The 19,621-nt window shown below is 41.9% G+C and overlaps 1 protein-coding gene across 4 annotated transcripts in view; it reads left to right on the top strand.

The window, feature by feature from the left end:
• Positions 1–19,621, top strand: part of DENND5B (DENN domain containing 5B) — a 117,344-nt gene that overhangs the window by 66,066 nt on the left and 31,657 nt on the right. For all 4 annotated transcript variants that reach the window (XM_049822524.1, XM_049822522.1, XM_049822523.1 and 1 more), the window contains 4 exons: positions 8,487–8,674; positions 12,080–12,616; positions 13,715–13,946; positions 16,086–16,236. In XM_049822524.1, coding sequence (XP_049678481.1) covers positions 8,487–8,674; positions 12,080–12,616; positions 13,715–13,946; positions 16,086–16,236 — 1,108 coding nt within the window. The remainder of the gene's footprint in view (positions 1–8,486; positions 8,675–12,079; positions 12,617–13,714; positions 13,947–16,085; positions 16,237–19,621) is intronic.

Raw genomic sequence — 19,621 nt, 5'->3', positions numbered from 1 at the left:
AAGGCAAGGATAGCTTGGGAACTGGCAGAGACCTGTGCTTGCGCCCTAAATGGCAAGACTGAAAAGGCAAGTCCTTACTGTTAATGGAGACAGTGTGCACTTCCAGGGAGTTAATCAAAATCATGTTGGTGGGTAGATGTAATAGACTGCTCTAAGTGCCAGCTTCGGCCTGCAAGGCTGATACAGAAAGCTGTACCTGAAAGTAGTAGAAGCAGAACTCCTGTGGCTTCAGGTTACATCTTCCTGCCTATAGAGAATACTTTTAAGTTTACATAGGGCCAAATTTTAACAATGGGGCTTTGAAAACCAAGGGAGGGGATTAGATATTTTTCCCCCTGCAATTCTTCAGGGTGTAGTCTTTGGATTGCAGCCTTATAAACTTCATCCTCTAAAAATGAAAGCTTGGATTATGATGTGTTCCTGTGACTTTCAAAGGAAGGACATGAGAACTACCAGACTCCCAATAAAGCAGAAAACACTGATAGAGAGTTATATTTGTTATCACTAAACAAGGCACATGGTGTAGCACAGATCTAACGTTATGTAAGCTTGGGGCTTACAGACTTTCATTTATGAAACAGACTTGCTGTTGTAGTTTTATTATCGTTTATTCAATCGCAGAAATTAATACTCTTGCAAGTGCCCTTTATTTTATTCAGAGCACAGCTCTCCTGTGCGACCACGGAGATGTAAGAGTATTGTGAATGTCCAGGTTCCCAGCAGTGTCCAAGCTAATAACACTCTGCAATAGCTGCTACAATTTCCCAAGGATCAGTAACAAAACGCCACTGGCATGAGATGTCTGCTGGAGAGAGATGAATTAAACTGTGGGCTCTGTGGAAACCTCGGCAATCCATTTTGTATGTCTGCCTTTCTAGGGATTTAAACATGAGAGAGAACGTGTGGAAGAGACAAAGATAAACTTCTTAGAGCTTAGGCTGTTTCTATTCATTATAATTTTGAGCTTTCCCCAAGTTGTTTTTCAAAGGGCTTGAGTAATTGCTCCTTAAAGATTGAAATATTATTTGCATTTTTTTTTCAATCTTAGAAATTATAATACAAATGACTATGCATATATATAGTCATCACCTAGAAAAAGGTGGTGTCTGAAAGATGTTTCTTACAAAGTCTGTTTTGGGGGAGATTTTTTAAAATGAATACACGCATGATGTGTTTGCCTTTTAAAGCATTTTTACATCAAATAGTTATGTAGAAAACCTTTGCTCTTCTGCTCATTTAAATAGTTGCACTCCACACTGGTATTCATCAAAAGTAATGGGAAGCTGTTGCAGAGAACAATTTACATAGGGACAAAATGTGTCTATACTGTGAAAGAGACCTGGGTTTAGGGCTTCAACAGCACCAGAGTCAGAGGAGACTGCAGTGCGTGTTCCCCTGGAAAGGAGACAAGTAATTGGACGGAGTAATCAGAGAATCAAATATACTCTTCATTTTTAACTTAGGTGGAAAGACAAAACTGTTCTTTAATTAAAAGTTGCTCAGTTTTGTTGGCTGAAGTCAATATGGCCTGAAAAGTCAAGTTTTTAAAGCATCTGGAAACAAGGAGCTAGTACAGGTCTGTACCACCACCCTACTCCTGTTTGTATTCACAATCAACTGTAGAGGAAGGTGGGCCAACTGCTTTTAACACTATGCACACACACACAAACACTCCACCACCTCTCCACTTTTTTTAATTGGGTCTTATTATTTTCCATTATAAAACATCTTTACTTTTTAAGAACAGGGCGGGTTGGAAGAAAGTTAAATTAGGCCTTTGCATTCCAACTATGGCAAATGCTAATTATAAATAACACAGCAGTCAAAAGTGGTCTTGAGCAAAGTTGTTACCTGCTGGAGTGTGTGCCCTCCCTACCGCCATGCTGCCCTGGCGCAAAGCTGCTGCCTGCCAGGGAGGCTGCTCTGCCCCAGTGGCCGCAGGGACAAGCAAGGGGCTCCCTGTGTCACCAGAAGCATCTTCACATGTCCTGCTGTTGTCTTGTCACCTTTGTCACAGACTTTTGCCCTGCTCTTGGAGGCTTAACCCTGCCAGCAATGGGAGCTAATTCAAGTTTTCCTGTGAATTAATTCTTAAAGTGGCTCTTAATCATAAACTAATTTATGCTGAACCACCGATGGCAGGCTGTGACACAGATAAATCATATAAATGTAAATTTATTGAAGTGAAAGTGATTTTTTTTTTTTTCCATTAAGCATTTGCCAACGAGGGAAAATGGGAAGAATTGGCCTTGGTGAGTATCAGCCTGGGGATGTTTCTCTTGGGGCAGAGCTGACCCCGGTCTGAGAGGCCAATTCTTAGTTCAGGCCATTAGACGCAGGCTCGGCTTGATCATCCTGTTTAAGAAAATACGTATTTTCAGATTTGCATAAATTGCCACTCTGCTTTTATCTTGTAATTCCTGCTGTATCGCTTGCTGGTAAATCCACTCTTCTGTTGGGCATAAAGAGCGTTGAGATGCTGTGGGTCATTTCCCCAGGACAATCTGCTGGTTACAACCCCATGTCACCAACCTGTCCGAGTTCCCTGAAGGCAGCACTGGTGCAAGGTGATTTCTATGGCGAATAAACATTTCCTGAAGTGTTTTTTGTGCATTTTATCTGAACATCTCTTGAAAATCACCTGGTCTGGCTTGTCAGTCATCGCAGCTGCCGGTATACAAACCAGATGAAAGGTGGAAGCTTCCAGGGTGCTTTGAAGTCTGTGACACTTATATGTGTTGCTTCTGTGGAGCTATTGAGATCTGATTTGAAAACCTTTGCTTTCATAAACAATTTTTGTTTCAGATGTGAATTTCAGATTTTCTTTTTCATCTGCAGTGTGCTATATATAAACATTACAGATCTGAAGGTACCAAGCCCCTGGACAGGTTTCATAACCATTGTGCACTGTGCCTGACTCATGCTCAGAGCTCAAAGCAAAATATTACTTTTTATTTTCCAGTTTTTCCAATATACCTGGTTCAGGTAATCCATCCCTTGTTACAAAAAGTAGCAGTTGAACAGCAATTGCTTATAATACTTTGACTGAAGAGGTAGCATGTGGAAAAACTATTAGTCATGAGAATGTTTTAAAGCTGGTTCAGGTGTTTCCCTCTGAAGAATTAGCTCTTATTCATTAAGGTTCATTGATTATTTTTTCCCCCCCTCTGTTGTTGGCTTTGTTTTGTGTAAAACTATTGCTTAGAATTGTTTTGTTCCGTTTGATAAGGTGCTCTTTGAGAATATCACCTGATTATCATCTTCCAGGCCACATATTTAAATAGGTGGCTATGCAAAGCTACAGTTATACTTTAAGCATGTTCAAAAAGCAGTAGAGGAAAGCAAGTGGTGTCCAGGTAACCCATCTTTTCAAATGCTTCCAAGTGCTTTCAAATTGTATGTAAAGCGGGACTTAAAAAGGAAAAGAAAGAGGAAGCACAGTCTATTTTTAAAGCATCGTACTGAATTTAGAAGATCCAGGCTGAGACTCCAGCTCTGCGGTAGTGCTTTCTACCTTAGCTTTGGTAGGTTACTGGATCAGAGAGTTGGAAAACTGCCAAGCTGTTCTTTCATCAGAAAGGCTGGGTGTGTTGAAACTGGAATAACAGTGTACTGATCACAGCAAGAACGCTGTTTCTGGTTTGAGCGTGTGTATGCTCTTACACGTGTCTTATACTCAAAAATCCTGTGGTTGGGCATTTGCTGAGAAGGTTCCAGGTGAAATTCTCTTCTGTTTGATTACGACCAAAGATTTGAACCTGTTTTGGATGTAGCACCTGAATGAAGGAGGCCTTAGCTGTTCTGGACAGTGGTAACATTGGTGTCCCTCTCCCCTCTCAAAGGATCTTGGTTTTGCTTTGCTGCAGCATAGAAGGTTTTGAGATATCAGACTCCTTTATAGCAGGAAAAATAATTTTTATGTTGAGGTTTGTGAATTGCTTAACATCTCAGAGCTTCTATACCCAATCTGTAAAATGAAAGGAGAAGGATTATTTTGTTTTGTTTTCTCAGTCACTGCCTGTGTTTGGACTTTAAGCTTTTTGGGATAGGTATTTCTGCAGGCACAGTATCTGTTGTCCTGTTATTGTATTTTGGAGAATCAACATCAATACAAGTATTTGTCCAATTTTGTCCTCTTTTAGAAAAACATTTATAGTGAATTGATGTTCAAAAGCTGAAACCATTTCCATCTCCAGCACAAAATAGTGATTTGTACTTATCCAGGAATCTCTCAGGGTTTGCATTTTAAGCATTACGTTGTATCTTGTGAGCCATGTGAATGTTACCAGACCTTTGCAAAGCATGGCTGAAACATGGCACTTGCACAGCAGAACTGCCAACCTGCGGCGGGTCCCCGCTGCAGTTACTTGTCCTGCGCAGGGCAGTCAGATGCACGGACTTGGCCAAGGGCCCCCGCAGATGCTGCCAGAAAAAGAGGCTGGATCCAGAGTCTTTGAACTTGATTCTCTTGCCCTCTTCTTCACTTAGGGAGAAGGTTAAGTGTGAGAGACAGACCCGTGCCAAATCCAGCTAAGCGGTTGTTAGGAAGCAGGAGTTGCAATAGAAGCCATAGGGGCCACTTTGTTCTGGGATTATGCTCCTTGAGCAGTTTCTCTTGGAAAATGTTGTGTGTACAAATTAGAGATTTAACTGCAAACACGAAGAACTTGCTGTAGAGGCCGTGCTTGTTGGTGTTCCCTGTGCTGGAGAACACAGGATAGTTCCCTGTCCCAAGAAGGCAGGCTGAGGGCTGCAGGTATAGCTCCCAAGCAAAATAAATACCGTGGTACAAGCTGTCATCGCTTTGGGAGTGGGGAGAAATGAAAACGGAAAGTAAGAGAGCGATACGGCAATGCATATAAGAGAGATGGAGCAATCAGATGGAAACGAGATCCAGGATAAGAGAAATTTAAAGCTAAAAGCTCATCTGCATGCTGCAGAGAAACACATCTGGTGTTCAGGACATTCAGTAAGTCTCCAGATCTTCTGGGTCCTTTCTCCACTGTCCCAGGCTGCACAGCAAAGAGAAGGGGAGGCAGCACCCTTGGCTTAGGTCTCCACAGTCTGCTACTAATTTCTGTACCTGGGGATGATTTTTGCACAGATCACATCTTTGCTCTGTTGGCACCAGCTGCTGCTGTGGGCCATCACCGTGGGCTGTGACCTTCTGCTCGTGCATTTGAAGCAGTCAATAGTAGCCTTGTTGGCATCGCAGGACCTTTCACTGCTTTCAGCGTGGCATACGCCACATGAGGTGGGTGAGCCCAGAGAAGAGGAAGGGATTTATTTCACAGGTCTCAGGAAATTGCCTTGGTTTGAGGCATTCATCACTCTGAGTTTGTGACATTCTGTGGATATCACCCAGGCAGTGTTTTTACTTTTTGTATCTTTTTCCGGATGTTTCTTGATGTCAGATGGATGGGAAACAGGACTGTCATGTCCTCGCTCTGCTCAAGAGACAGAACTTTCTCAAAAGACACTCCCTAAACTAGCAAATACTATATAATCCCCTATTCTAGCTTTAAAGGTTAGAGTAGGATCAGAGAATAGTTTTCCTACCTGGGCCTGTCATTCATAAAATAACAGGCAAAACTTGGCCTGCAGCTGGAGGTTGTTAGATCTAAGTCTAGTAGTGATGGCGGGATAGGATCTGGAAATGCTCTCCCCCTTGATGCAAGCACACAGAGTCTATACAAACCCTGGTTTTTCCATCCGCTTCCATTCTTTCCCTCCTTCCTTTTTTTTCTGCTCTGCCCCCCCTTTTTCTCTGGCTGGTTTGGGGAAATGGAGGAATCCTTTGTTTCCAGGTTGTCCTCAGTAACCACTTAAGCTTCCGTCAGATTCTGATAGGTACAAGAATCTCTCCATCAAAAAAGACTTTGTGCCTTCCAGGATAGGTGCCTAACCTTGTACAGGCTTGAAAGTAAATACAAAGTAACTGGAGTTTCTTACTTCATTAACAAATATCAGAAGACCTATTTCCAGGTTTTTTTAGTATGATTTTGACGGAGGAACCTGGGAACTTCCTTCTCTTCAGTGAAAGATGCTGGGTACATAAATGTCTTTTATCTCTGCTAACTGCTAACAAGCATTTCTAGGTGGTAACAGTTAGCCTAATAATTTGGTCAGTGCTAGTTTTTTGTGTTTTTTTTTTTTTTTAAAAAAAAACAGTTTTCCTTATAGCAAATTGGTTACAAAACTTGTGCTAGTGACCATGTTACATATTATCAGTAGCATCAAAGAAAAGTGAGCATGCATTTCCAGAGTTGAACGCCCTTATCCAAAAAGATACTTGCAGCTTTGCTGTGAAGACCTGTTATTTCACATGGCTATGTAGATCAGAACAGACTTCGGAATCGTCTCATGCATACTAAGACATGCTACTTTCTGTATTTAATTTTTTTTTTTTTAAGCTTACGAAATGTTATGAGATGCCTAAGCTTCACCAGTAGGTGTTGTAAGTTGAGTTTGTATAAGTGCTTCTCAACAAGACAGCCAATGGACATGTATAATTATAGACCATTGCATAGGGAGGGATTCATAAATGACTGATCTGTAGCTGGGAATGGTTTTGAGGTGTAACCTGGCGACTGACTTGCATGAGTGAAAATAATTTTGAAGATTGAGTGACTAGCTATTAGTAAGACAAGATGAAAAATGTTTTTGCCCTGCCAGCTGACCTTCTGCAGATCGAGGCTGGTTTTCCACAGAGAGGTGCTAGCGAGAAGGAGAATGGGTTATGTAATTTGTTGTTTTAATTTGCATATTTAGTCAAGTGCATCTTCCCAGTGACCTCCTAATAGCTGAGTAGTGTCAGATGACAGTGCTTTTGCTGTTGCTGAAGTCTGCCAGGGTATCAGGCCAGCTTGTTCAGGAAACAGCAAGGGCCAGGCTGAGTTCCTATCCAGGCAGAAGCAGCCAGTGGGGCTACAGGAAAAAAGCCTTCTTACCCCACTCAAACCCAGAGTGTTCATACATGTATCTTTAATTTCATGGACTGGGGCAGAAGGGCTAGGAGAGATGGGCAACAACCCAAGTGTTTTCAAGGATCTGCGTCTGGCCTTGGTGAGAGTGAAGGTCTTTTGGTTGCTCAAGGCAAAGCTTGTGACGCTTGCCTGGCACTGATAACTGGTTTTGGATACAGCTGTGGAAGAGATATCCCTTCTGCCACTTTTGCTGGTTTCTGATGATGTACCCATGCAGCGAAGCTGGGGGGAGCAACTCCTTTTGCAAATAGTGAAGAGCAGCTTTCACATGTGGCAGAGGCCCAGGACAGGAATCGGAACTGACCCCCCCTCTTGTCTGTGCCATGCACCTCATCCAAGTGCAGAGTCACTTAAAAACCTGCACTTTGGTGTTCCTGTCTTTAACCACTACTGTTAAATGAGATGTGCTGCTGCTTTACGATAAGTTAAGATTCCTAAGGAATTGGGGTTTAAGTACTTTCATTTCTTAGAAATTTGGGGGGAGTTGTAATTAATGCAGAAGCTGCTGTAATATGGAGTAGAGGCAATCATCTGGTTTCATATTCACCAGCAGCTTACAAGGCCCAGGGGTCTTTACCTGTTTCCTGATGGATTGTCTGCAGTTTGAGATTCTCTGTAAGGATGACCACCACTTTAATACCAACGTGTGATTTTTTTTTTTTTTTTTTTTTTTTTTTTAAAAACTGTGTTCTCAAATTTAGATTCCCTCATTTATATTAATAAATAGGTTGTGGTATTGCATCATGCCAGCTGGATATTTGAGAAATAATGTGCTCTTATCCAAACTCTGAAATATTCTTGCAGCTCATCTGGATCAAATTAAATTTTAATTTAAAAAATAATGCACCATGTGTTTACTTGAACCAAAACATTGCAAAGCAGTGAACTAGTGGATTAAATACAAATTTGGGAAAGTAATGCAATATAAATATGCAGAATGTTTTTGAGAACTAAATTTCTGTTAGGCTTCTGTTTGGACTTTACTTAAAAGCGGTGCTTTTAAATACTTAGGGAGTGTAAACTTCTGCTGGTACGTGGCCAGGGCAAGTCTTCTGGAAAGTACACTCAGCCTTGGAAGTAGTAGCAAGTGGAGCAGAAGCAGACAGGCAGGAGCAAGTGAGAAACCACAATGTTTCCTTGAAGTTCATTTCTTTCTCCTCCTTTTCCCTTGTAAAAAGGGAAAATTTTTGTAGAATTAGAGTATTATTATCTTGTACTATAGAGAAAACTTTTGGTATCCTTTTAATAAATGAATTTGATGATGGAATAGATTTAGATAAGATATGAATATTTATGCTCAGCAGTTTCTTCCTGGGGGTAATGAGTTTTGATGAATTAAACAATGTTTAAGGTTTTTAAGTACTGTCTTATTTTCAAAAGAACATCTTACCACATAAACATGGTTTCTGTCTTGTTTTGTCACTGATATCCTTGCCAACCAGATTTCAAAAGTGAAACAGAAAGATAATTCAGCGTGTGTGTCTCTCTCTCCCCGTCTAGATTACCAGCGTCTGATGACAGTGGCAGAGGGGATCACAACGCTGCTGTTCCCGTTTCAGTGGCAGCACGTGTATGTCCCCATCCTTCCTGCCTCTCTCCTGCATTTTCTGGACGCTCCCGTTCCCTACCTGATGGGGCTGCAGTCCAAGGAGGGAACCGACCGCTCCAAGCTGGAGCTGCCTCAGGAGGTCAGTCTCCGCCTTTGGGGTTGCTACTCTGAAACGTGTTATTAATATTTGTGTGAATCCCTGTTGGAAAATGCCATGCCTGGTGTTAGGAGGCTTCTCTGGCACAGCAAAGACTGTTTGCGAGCAGGAGTGAGGTAGTGGGGGAAGTCTCTGCAGCTCTTCTTCCATCCTTTTCTGAGTTTAATGAGTGCTGCTAATTGCATTGACTTCTAAATGCTTCTCTTTCTGCTTCCTGCTGTGACATTGAAAGTTTCTCTGCTTTCCCCACATCACACACTTCATCAGGTTTTGTTACTCTTTGTCAGTGTCAACAGTCCTTTTGACATGACAGAGGGCTAAAGAGCATTTCATTTGGGGATGGTCCTTGTGAAACTGGGTCTTGGGTGTAGTTGCTAGATGGTATAAACCTGTCCCTGTCTCCCCACTGCTGAGGAGAAGCGTGCCCCGTCCTGCCAGCCTTGTTCCACCTACGGGTGAGCCCACGTCTTCTTGGCTGGATCGAGGTCTGTTAACTAAACCAGTGTCCTGGCCTCAAATGAGCCAGGCTTGCATTAATACCATGCCTGTGAACCACTTAGAGGCATAGGTACGTACTTTTAAAATATTGACTCACTCCAATGATGGTCTCTTGGACTGAAGACCTTCTGTCCTGCTGTGCAATGGGAAGTGAAAACTTTGCCTGGTCTGTCACATTTTCCCCAGAGAAAAAAAGGAAGGAAAGGTATTCCTCCTAGTCTAGGTGTTAAAATCACTGGTGGTAGAGAGTGAAATGGAGATTTTTCTACTTGGAATTTGACTAAGATAATTAAAACTGCTTCACATTTTAACCTGGTCACTGATCACTCTCCATACTGAAACGTCTTTGATGACGGGACCCATCTCTTGAGCATGCCATGCATTTTAACTTGGATTTCTTCTTAAAATCAGTGGAACCCTAAGAATAACTGTTCATAAAGCTGTAACATCTCATGACTGTGGCACTGCTGTGGCCAGGTCCATATGGAACCTCTCCTGGGGGCAGAGGCCCTAAGGCTTGCAAATAGGTGCTCTTACCAAGAAGGCAGGCGGGAGCAGCAGCAGAGAATATGCAGGAGGGGGAGTTTGTGTGTGGAAGTGGAGGAATAAACACAGGGCAAGAGTAATATGGTTTTTAATAAAGATTTATTTTAAGTATTAGATGGAGGTGACTGATTCTTAGCCTAGGTGGCATGTAACAGTGCAAATCAAGTCTTACCTCGTGGGTACAATGGCTCAATCACATAAAACTTGCACTGGAGTGGAAACGAAGCTGGTATCTAGCTATGCTTTTCAGTAAAACCATGCTAATATTACATAATTACTGCGATTTTTAAAATTATTAGTCATATGGTTTTAGTTAGCAGATTAAGCTGTCATTTTCCTTAAATTAAAATTGCTTGCAGTATCACTGGAATAACAAATTAAATATTGCCATTGAGGGAAGAGTAATAGTGGGGTGGAACACCACCACCACCACCCTCCCCCCGCCATTACAATGTTTAAGAAATGAGTGAAAAATATCAGCCCAGCATTTATGAACATCACAGGTCCAGTAACTGTGGGAAAGGGAAAGAAAGAAAGGGTATTGAACAGGGAAGATCTTGAATCTCAAATTCCTCTAGACAATAAAAAGATAGAAAATCCTTCAACATGCAAGCAGTGATGAAGCGCTGTTCACTTTAGCATTCCTTTATTGTTCAGGCCAGGGGCTAGCTTTTCAAGCTCTTGCTCTAAATATAAACCATTTGTTTGTTAGAGATAAAAATTCTAACAACTGGCCATCATGCTGTCTTAAGGTTACTAATCTCTCTGCATTAACTTTAATCATCAGATGTTTTTGAAGAGAGAAGTGAGACCAATTCCCCAAGGGTTTTCTGAATCCAAATCTCATTTTTCAAATTTTGTAAATGATATGCAGAGCTGAAATTAAAAAGCCTTTGAAATGAAATATTGATAGATAAGAAGACAGTCCCTGAGCTAAAGAACCGTACCGACGCATACCACAACTCTTTAATAGCTGTATAGTTAAGTAAAGCAAATTGTTTTGTATGAAGAAATGCTTTTCTTTGTACAGTCCAAATTTATTATGAAGAAGTGAGCTGAAGTGACACTTCTGCTTTACCAAATGAATCCTAATACCCTTTAAAGTATCTGTGTGAAAGGTGATTAATGTCAAACATGTCCCTGAAATAGCCAATATATTACAATTGTGTCTGCTGTGGAATGTGTTGTCCTGCTGAAAAGTCACCTTTTCAGAAAAGGAGGAAAATAAGTCCTTTCTGTTCACATAATCTGAAGATTAGCCTGCTGTATTTGGTGAGAAGTAAAGAACAGTAAAAGTGCCTTGGAGAAGGCGGAGGAGCTGTGTTAATGGCCAAGTCAAGCTAACAAAAACCTGCTGCTGCCCTGGGGGTTTCCACATCTCCCATTCTGCAGCTTCATGCCAGGGTAAAACCCATCAGAGCTCAGCACCTTGGGAATCTGACCTGGTTTAAGATATTATTCAGCACGGTGCACTTAGACAGAGAATTTCAGATGTAAGCTGCAGTTCAGAAGATCAATTACTGGTTTTCATTCTGCTATTATTCCTGAGGGTGCATTTGCAATGTAATTAATTTTTATGTAGGGTTCTTCCATCCCCCCACTGACACTTTCCTAGTAAAAGTATCTGCTCTGCTAGATTCATGTCTTCATGTAGCTTTAATCTTATGGGCTGAGATCCATCTCCATGTGTAGCAAAGCTGTCGAAGAGCACTCTGTTTAAATCTCAGGCAGAGGAATTGCCAAGATTAAAAGCCTCCATGGAAACAGGGGGTGGGGAGGGAGTGGGGAAATAGGGCTTGACCTCCAGTGGACAAGCTATACTCAGACGTGATCCTGAAGGATTTGCATGGGACTCTCTTTTGTAGCTTTGCTTACAGCAGCAGCATCTTTCTCACTGAACATCTCATTCCTTGGTAGCACAGCTACAGAGGCTTCCTGTAGTTAGCTCCTGGTAAAATAGATGTGCCCTTGAGATGTGGTAATTCACACAGACAGTATTTACATGGGCTGAGAAGTGGTGCTGTGCATCCTGTTTGCTGGTGTGTCCTTGGCTGGTCTGGGAGGGGATATCAAATCTTTGTAGTGAGAAGTTTGGGGTCTGCAAGTCCCAGGAGAACAGGAGAGGGCAGGAGGCTTTATTTATTCGTTAAATCATTGACATTCAGTTGCCCCCTAACTTTACTGAAATGTGAAATGTCACAGGCTAGACGACACAGCTTAAGTCTCCTGCATGTTTATGTTCTTACCTTTTTGTCTGGAAGCACCCTGGGAGAATAGGGCTACTTAGCAGAGGAGCCAATTTAGCGCTGAGTGTCCGTTTTGAAACTTTTCTTTGTATTTCAGGCAAACTTGTGCTTTGTAGACATCGATAACCATTTCATTGAACTGCCAGAGGAATTCCCTCAGTTCCCCAACAAGCTGGAGTTTATCCAGGAAATCTCCGAGGTTCTCCTGCAGTTTGGGATCCCACCAGAGGGTAACCTGCACTGCAGCGACAGTGCCACCAAACTCAAGAACCTGGTTCTTAGTGACTTGGTGAATGATAAGAAGAACGGGAACATCCCCAGCAATGCCCTCAACATGTACGAGCTGCTGAAAGGCAATGAGACCATCGCCCGCCTACAAGCCCTCGCCAAGAGAACAGGCGTGACAATGGAAAAAATGACCATCACGGCTCCCCTCGCGGAAAAGGAGAAGGATGGGAAATTGCCGTGTGAGGAGGTGGAGCTGAGGGACTACAAACTGAACGTGCAGCTTCGCGAGGTTTTTGCCAACCGCTTCACGCAGATGTTCGCAGACTACGAGGCTTTCGTCATTCAGGCTGCCCCCGATATGGAGTCGTGGCTGACGAACAGGGAACAAATGCAAAATTTTGACAAAGTAAAGATAGCTGTGTATTCATTTTTCTATCTGAAAGTGCTTTTGGGAGGTGGGGGAGAATAGCTATATTATGTATATATAGCCTAGGTACTCTTTAATTTGGCATGCTTCATCTGCCTGACTGATTTGTCCATTTTGATTACACAGGGCCAGATCGCCTGCCAGAGTAGATCGGTGAGCCAGTCAGAGCTGTCCTGGCTTGTACAAACTGTGCTGGCAGGCGTCTGCCCAGCTGATGGGGCTTCTCCTGTGGGTTTGGTGGAAGGGTAGCAATGGAAAGTGTCTTTTTCTTTCTTTTTTCTTTGCTGAGAGGAGAGGTGCATACATGAGACAAAACCCAAATCCAGTGTTTCTTGTTTCATAATCTCTCAGTAGGGCTTTTTGTTAATGAGTAGTGTTGTTCTGTAGAAGGTTATCACATCGTTATGGCAGAAGAGTACTGTTATGAATCCTTTGTAGTCTGTATACAAGAGTGAAAAGGAAGCTGAAATTGGAAATGGGGAAATAAATAGACTGTAGGCCAGCAAAAGGAATGAGAAATGTTTGGAAGCTTGCGCAGTTATTATTTCCAAATGACTTTGCAAAGTAGATAGCATTCTTAGCCATCAGCTTTTTCAGATAGAAGTCCTTCTCCAAGGAGAATGTTACAGGGTTAAACAGTCAGGAACAGACTAAATATTGATTTGAGTCAGTTTTTGATCAAAAAAAAATGCTGCCATGCCTTTTATTGGTCTTGTTTGTATTCAGGCGTTGAACAGTGCAGCATTCAAAAGGAGGGGGTTGTTTGGGCAATCTCTGCTAGTACTTCTGCAGTAAAACAGGCTGTTAAGGTCAGGATTTTCAAAGCTCGATGCTCCCTTTACTCTAGCTGTCACGAAGCCTCCCGGACTGCTTATTTCTCACAGTCATGACCAAAGTGGTGACCCGTGAGCCAAACCCCTTCGTAGCTGGATCCTGTCCTCCAAGAGGTGTTTTTGTGGTGGGGAAGCCTTGTCCAAGCCTTCCCGTTGACTGCTGCATCGGTTCTTTGCTGTAGGATGGCTCATTGTGTCAATGCTGGGCGGGAACGTGGCACTAACAAGCTTTTCTGTATTTCAGGCTTCCTTCCTTTCGGACCAACCCGAGCCTTACCTCCCATTCCTTTCACACTTCATTGAAACACAGATGTTTGCAACCTTCATAGACAATAAGATAATCTCCCAGTGGGAAGAGAAGGACCCTTTTCTGCGAGTTTTTGACTCCCGAATTGAGAAAATAAGGCTATATAATGTAAGGGCCCCTGCACTGCGGACATCCAACTATCAGAAATGCAGCACTTTGAAAGAAGCAGGTACGTTCAGACAGGCTAGTAAAATATTCAAAAGTACAATGTCAGCCACAAAGAAATATAGGTCCTCAGTCATCTGAGTGTTGCAGCTGATGAGGAAGCCCTAGAGCTACCTGAGGAGGACTCAGCGGTGTCCTTATTTTCCCTAGGCAAAAACTTCAGCATGCTTTTAAACACCAAAACCAGCAGGAGCCTTTACCTTCCCTTCGAGCTCTCCTAGGCTGGTGCCTTTAATAAACACAAACCAAACCACATTGCTGGGCTCGCTGTTTCTCATTTCAGGCAGTTCCTGTTCCATTGCCAGGAGAGCTTTCCTTCACCGTGGTGGTAGGACCAGTGCCAGCCACACCGACAAGCTAAGCCCCGGTGTTTGCTCCACTGGCCTCATCTCCCCCTTCCCATAAAAAGACCTTTTTTTACCTTACACCATTTGGTTAGAGCAGCAGGGGATGCCAGGGACATAATCCTGTGTGGCATATTTAGTAGCTCCAGCAATAGATGCTCAGTGTTAATGAACAATACGCTGTGTACTAAAGACTTGGATTTTTTTCCATTACAGTCAGAAGTTGCATTTTTGAGTTATACTTGAGTTTCTTACTGTGCAAGTATTTATTTCATTTCCAAGTAATACAGGAAAATTATACTCTTAAATTTGTTGGGACACATATTAATGAACTCGGGCAAACACGTTTCTCATGTGGGGTTTTTTTGTCTGTTTAATTTCTTCAGAGTGTTTTACTTGTTACAAATGTGGCAGAAATAGAAATCCTGTGTCTGCTTAACTTCTATCTAAAACCAATTCTAATTTACAGGTCAACTGTCTATTCAGCGTCTAGTTTTGGTAGATATTGTGGCACCGGAACCTCATTTTCTGTCTTGTGAAAAGCAGCAAACTGATAGTAATATCAACTTTACTTCATATCTTCATATTTACCATTCACAATATATGTGACTATGTGACCCTAGCACCGATCCAGCACCTGTTTGTTTAACCTACTATTTTTGGGACCCTTCAAACCCTCTGACCTCACACTACCCAGTCCTTTTCTCCAAAATAAAACTATATGAAGCGATTATTGTTTTTTTTTAGAGGGGGGGGGGGGGAAGCTGCTGAGTTTCTAATGATAATGTATGTAAATCTTATGACAGTTTCTCTCCCATCACAGTTTTGTAAAATAGGAAATGAGTTCTGTGTTGTTCTTGACAAATGGAAAATGGATTAGCTTCCACATTTTGCATATTTATTCACTAGTCGTGATATGCTGAAAAGAACGGGCCTGCCCGTTAATGGATGGGCTATGAAGAGTTGAATATTAAAGTTGCTAATTGAATGCTGATTTCCCCCATACACCTCCTTTCCCCTCTCCTTCACAGTGCATCTGACTCAATGTTGAGAGGGTGACAGATTTTATTTTCATCCTGCTCGAGATTTGAGATGAAATCCTCACGTCCTTGAAGCAAACGACTGGACCGCATTAGTCTCAGCGGAGCCGAGATTCCCAGGGAGCCCTCTCTGGTCTTGCCGTAGCCTCCCTTGTTTCCAAGCATCTGTTCATCTTCTTGATGCTGCTTAGGCCTTGCTACAGTTAGCTATGCTTTTTGAAGGCCTGTTATCCAGTAATGGCATATCTGATTTCAGGAGGAGGATCATTATAGGTGCCAGATGTTTGCAAAACTTGGGTATCACCCCCCCCCCCCCCCCCCCCCCCCCCGTGTCTGCCCAGGGAGACATGTTTGGGGCAAAGCAAGGTGCCCAACCCTGCAGAGAGGTGCAGCTGGCCTCAGAGGTCTCCATCCTGCTGAAGGAGCATTAAAGCCAAACACAAAATTTCAGGGAAGGATTGCACTGCTCTTGCCAATTCATAACCCATCTTGTAGGCTCCCATAAATACCTGCTTGCTTAACAGCTAACTTGTTTGTGCCAATACTAGTTGAGTTGGGTGAAGAAACTAAAAGCAAAATAACAAAATAACAGCGCAGATGTTTCCTCACTTCTGTAAGTGGCAGATTTCTGGGTCTAAAGTCACTATTTAACTTTTTAGAGCGTTTTCAGGAATTGGAGCATGACCACTTCTGTTGTCGTAGCATGTGTCTTCAGGTGGTTTGCAGATGTGGTTATTCACCTGTGACTGTAACTTGCAGCCCAATCCATCGAGCAGCGGTTGATGAAGATTGATCACACAGCTATCCACCCACACTTACTTGATATGAAGATCGGCCAAGGGAAATACGAACAAGGTTTTTTCCCGAAGTTGCAATCAGATGTCTTGGCAACAGGACCCACCAATAACAAGTAAGCACAGGTTTTATTTTCTGGATTTGAAAACAGGTTTCTCATATAAAAGAATCGCATCATTGGACAGAATTCCTAATTTTGGATGGCTTTTGACCAGTCTAATGAGCCCTAGCAACTCTTTACATTTCTGGTTTGTATGGGCTGCGAGTTTTGAAGTTATAGCCGTGGTTTGGGTTATGTTAGAAAGTGTTAGCTCTGGTTTTGGGAAGATTCCTCGATACTGTTTTCTGTTGAGTAGTAAGTACTGTGTCTTCTTATATATATTTTTAGTTTTATCATCGCATAATAAATTTAAAATTAATTTCTTCACTGTTTTGCACTAAATAGGATAATTTGGAAACCCGAACCAAAATTCAGATTCTGAAAGAAATTTTGAATTGAAACCTCCATACCATCCTGCAGAATGAAATTAATGCCCACTCTGTTCCTCTCTTTTCTTAGCTGTTATTACATGACCCAAAGATTTTTGTAGCTCTCTTTCAGTTTCCATGTTGGAATAACCTAGAAGAGTAACTTGGTGAGGGTGGCAAGTATGTTGTTTTGTACCTGGGTTTCTCTTCTGAGTCTGATAAGGTTCTGTAGTGCACTTTGCTATGAAGGTCGGGGTACCTATAGCTGTGGAATTGAGCGTGTCATTACATAATTAATTTACCTAATGTAAAATGAGAACCTGGTGTACTGATACCCTTTACATTTATACAGTTATAATATAAAGTAAGTGCTGTAAGTTTGAGTGTTGGGGTTTTTTGTTGGTTTTTCTTTTTTTTTTTTTTTTTTTTTTTTTCTCCTTCCCTCAAGCCCAGGGAACAAGAGGGAGTTTCTCCCCCTTCAAAAATGAAAGATTTGTGCATCAATGATTGCTACTTCATGAAATTATTTATTAGCTCAAGACCTCACTTCCAGTTTCTGTGGTAGGTCAAAATGTGGGAGCACCGATAAATCTGAGAGCTCCAAAAGCTACGACTGTCCAAATGTTAAAGCTAGTTCTTGTTTTAGACATGTGCATGCACATACGCTGCTCTGAGCTCCTGTATGAGGTGCCCACTCAATTCTATTTATACACCTTTTGTGCACCCCAGTGCTAGCTGATCCCTTTTTAATAACCTACTAGGAATAAGACTTGCAAATGATAAAATAAGATACCCTTAAGCATAGCATATTTAAAGAATCGCAATTCTTTAAAACAAATAAAAAATAATTTACAAAAAAAAAAAAAGAGGAGGAATGTGTATTTCAAAGTTCCTTTGTTTGCAGTCTTCTTGCAAACAGAGACAAAAGTTTACAGGTAATGCTCCCTTGAGGAATAGAGGACTTCTTCATCTTGTGAGATGCTGTGTTTGGCAGTCTGCCTCTTATCCTTATGGTGGGTTTCAGTTTTACAGTGTCAGCAACAGTGTGAGCGTGCCCAGCTTGCTCAAAGTTGCTTATATCTTCTGGCTCTGTTGCAGAATCTCAGTGAATGTATGAATAAGCATCAATTAAAAATAGTTTTCTTTATGCCTTTTGAGATGCTTCTGTTACATTGGTACCTGTTCTAAAATGTGACTTTAACTCCTTGAGTGATAATTTTGATTTAGATAGCTGGTTTTGGTCTTCAAATTGCAGCATGTTTCAGAATTTGTAAGTACCCAAATCCCATTACTTACCGCAAAGCGGAGTCAAAGTGACAAATGTTTGGAATTCCTCCAGTTGTATATTGCCAAAAAGGTTTGTAATTGGAAAATCTCAAGACCATCTGTTTATATCTTTCTGTTTCCTGGCTTTTTATGCGAGCAGCTGAGAGGACTCTCTCTCATTTAAGATGTGTAATTCTGCTGAATTTACACCCACATACAAAACAGATAGCCTTTTCACGCTCTCTGCAAATACAGCATAATTATTGACCACAAAATCAGTTGAAGTATAGCCTTCCGCTAATTTGAATTTCCTAGTGTGTGCTTCTTGGAGATACGTTATACTTGCATACAGGACTGGGCCATTTCTCATGGGGATGGGGGAAGGGAACGTTTCAGCTACATTCCCAGGCACTTCAGATGTAGTTATTGTGTGTGTTCATAAAGTTAACGTAGATGAGAATAATTTTTGCAGGCTTCAGTTCTACATAGCAAATTTTGTCCTAAATGTTGTAAGAAAGTGTATTTGCGGAGGGGGAGAGGGAAATCATTCCCATGTTACAGGCAATTGTTGGTGGACAGTAGCAAATAAACCAATTCAAAGCTGTGTTACTGAAAACCCGTCCTCACTGGCCAGCAATCAGATTTTTATTGCTTCCCTTTCTGGGCAGATAAACTAACAAATACGTAACTAGAACTCATAGCGTTATCTAGCTATTCCCTTCCTGTAACCAGGCAGGGCGCTGAAGATACCTCTGTCAGCTACTGGGCTGTTCAATGTATAATATATCTAAATCAGAAATATAATGCAAAGAACAAACACTTTTAGTTTTAGTTCTAGATCCTGTATGTGATCCCTGAAAATCACATTGCCTAGACAGGCAGAAATTGTGTTTGGGAGAGGAGGTGTCTGGCTCTTGCTTGCTGGGCATGGAAAGCAGGGCTTGGGGACAGAGGGAGGGCTGACAGTCATATTGGATCACTTCCACCTAAACACAGCTGGAAACAAACGTTGATCACATTACCATGTGTACGTGTTAAAACACCAAAGCCTGTCATGCAAGTGAAGTCTAATAATATTTCATCTGTTAGCCCACGGCCATGCTCAGCAGCATGCTTTGCCCCACTTCTGTCACTCGGCTGCCTCCTTCTGCTTCCCCTCAGGATGTCCTTTGAAAGAGTGGACAAGGGGGTGAACCTGCGCCGCTCCGGCTGCTTGCTGCTTTCTCTCACCTGCTTGGTCATTTGTGGGTAGGGAGAGCAAGTCTTCTTACTTTTTCTCCTATTCTTACCAGCATTCAGGCTGCAGGTACATGCTTGGTGTCATTAGGGTGGTCTTCACCTCCTCCCCTGTGGTGGTCAGGAAATGTCGACTTGCTCAGCTAAGCAATAACTTCACCGACGAGAACTCCAAACTTCAATTTACTGAAAAGAAATGAAAAGTTTAAAAACAAGCAAATAATAATAATAAAAAAAAAACCAACAACAAAACCAAACCAAACACCAAAAATACCAACCAAACAAAAGACTGCACCCCAAACCCCCACCTCCATAAAATTGGAGAATACGGTCCCAGGTGTACAGTTTCCCTAATCATCTTTTTGATCAAAACTGCCAGATCATGGAAAGACATTAACTACAGAATATGCAGATCTAAACTGAAATGAAAGATGATAACTGTATCCAAATTATTTCTGTAAGTTAAAAAAAATATTATTTTTCTGTAAAGAAACGAGTAATTCATCCCAGCTAACAGCAATTAAAAACAA

This window comes from Accipiter gentilis, chromosome 18 (assembly GCF_929443795.1).
Source record: "Accipiter gentilis chromosome 18, bAccGen1.1, whole genome shotgun sequence".
NCBI lineage: Eukaryota > Metazoa > Chordata > Aves > Accipitriformes > Accipitridae > Astur > Astur gentilis.
The sequence above is the reverse complement of the archived record's forward strand: the minus strand, read 5'-3'. Positions and strand labels throughout refer to the sequence as shown.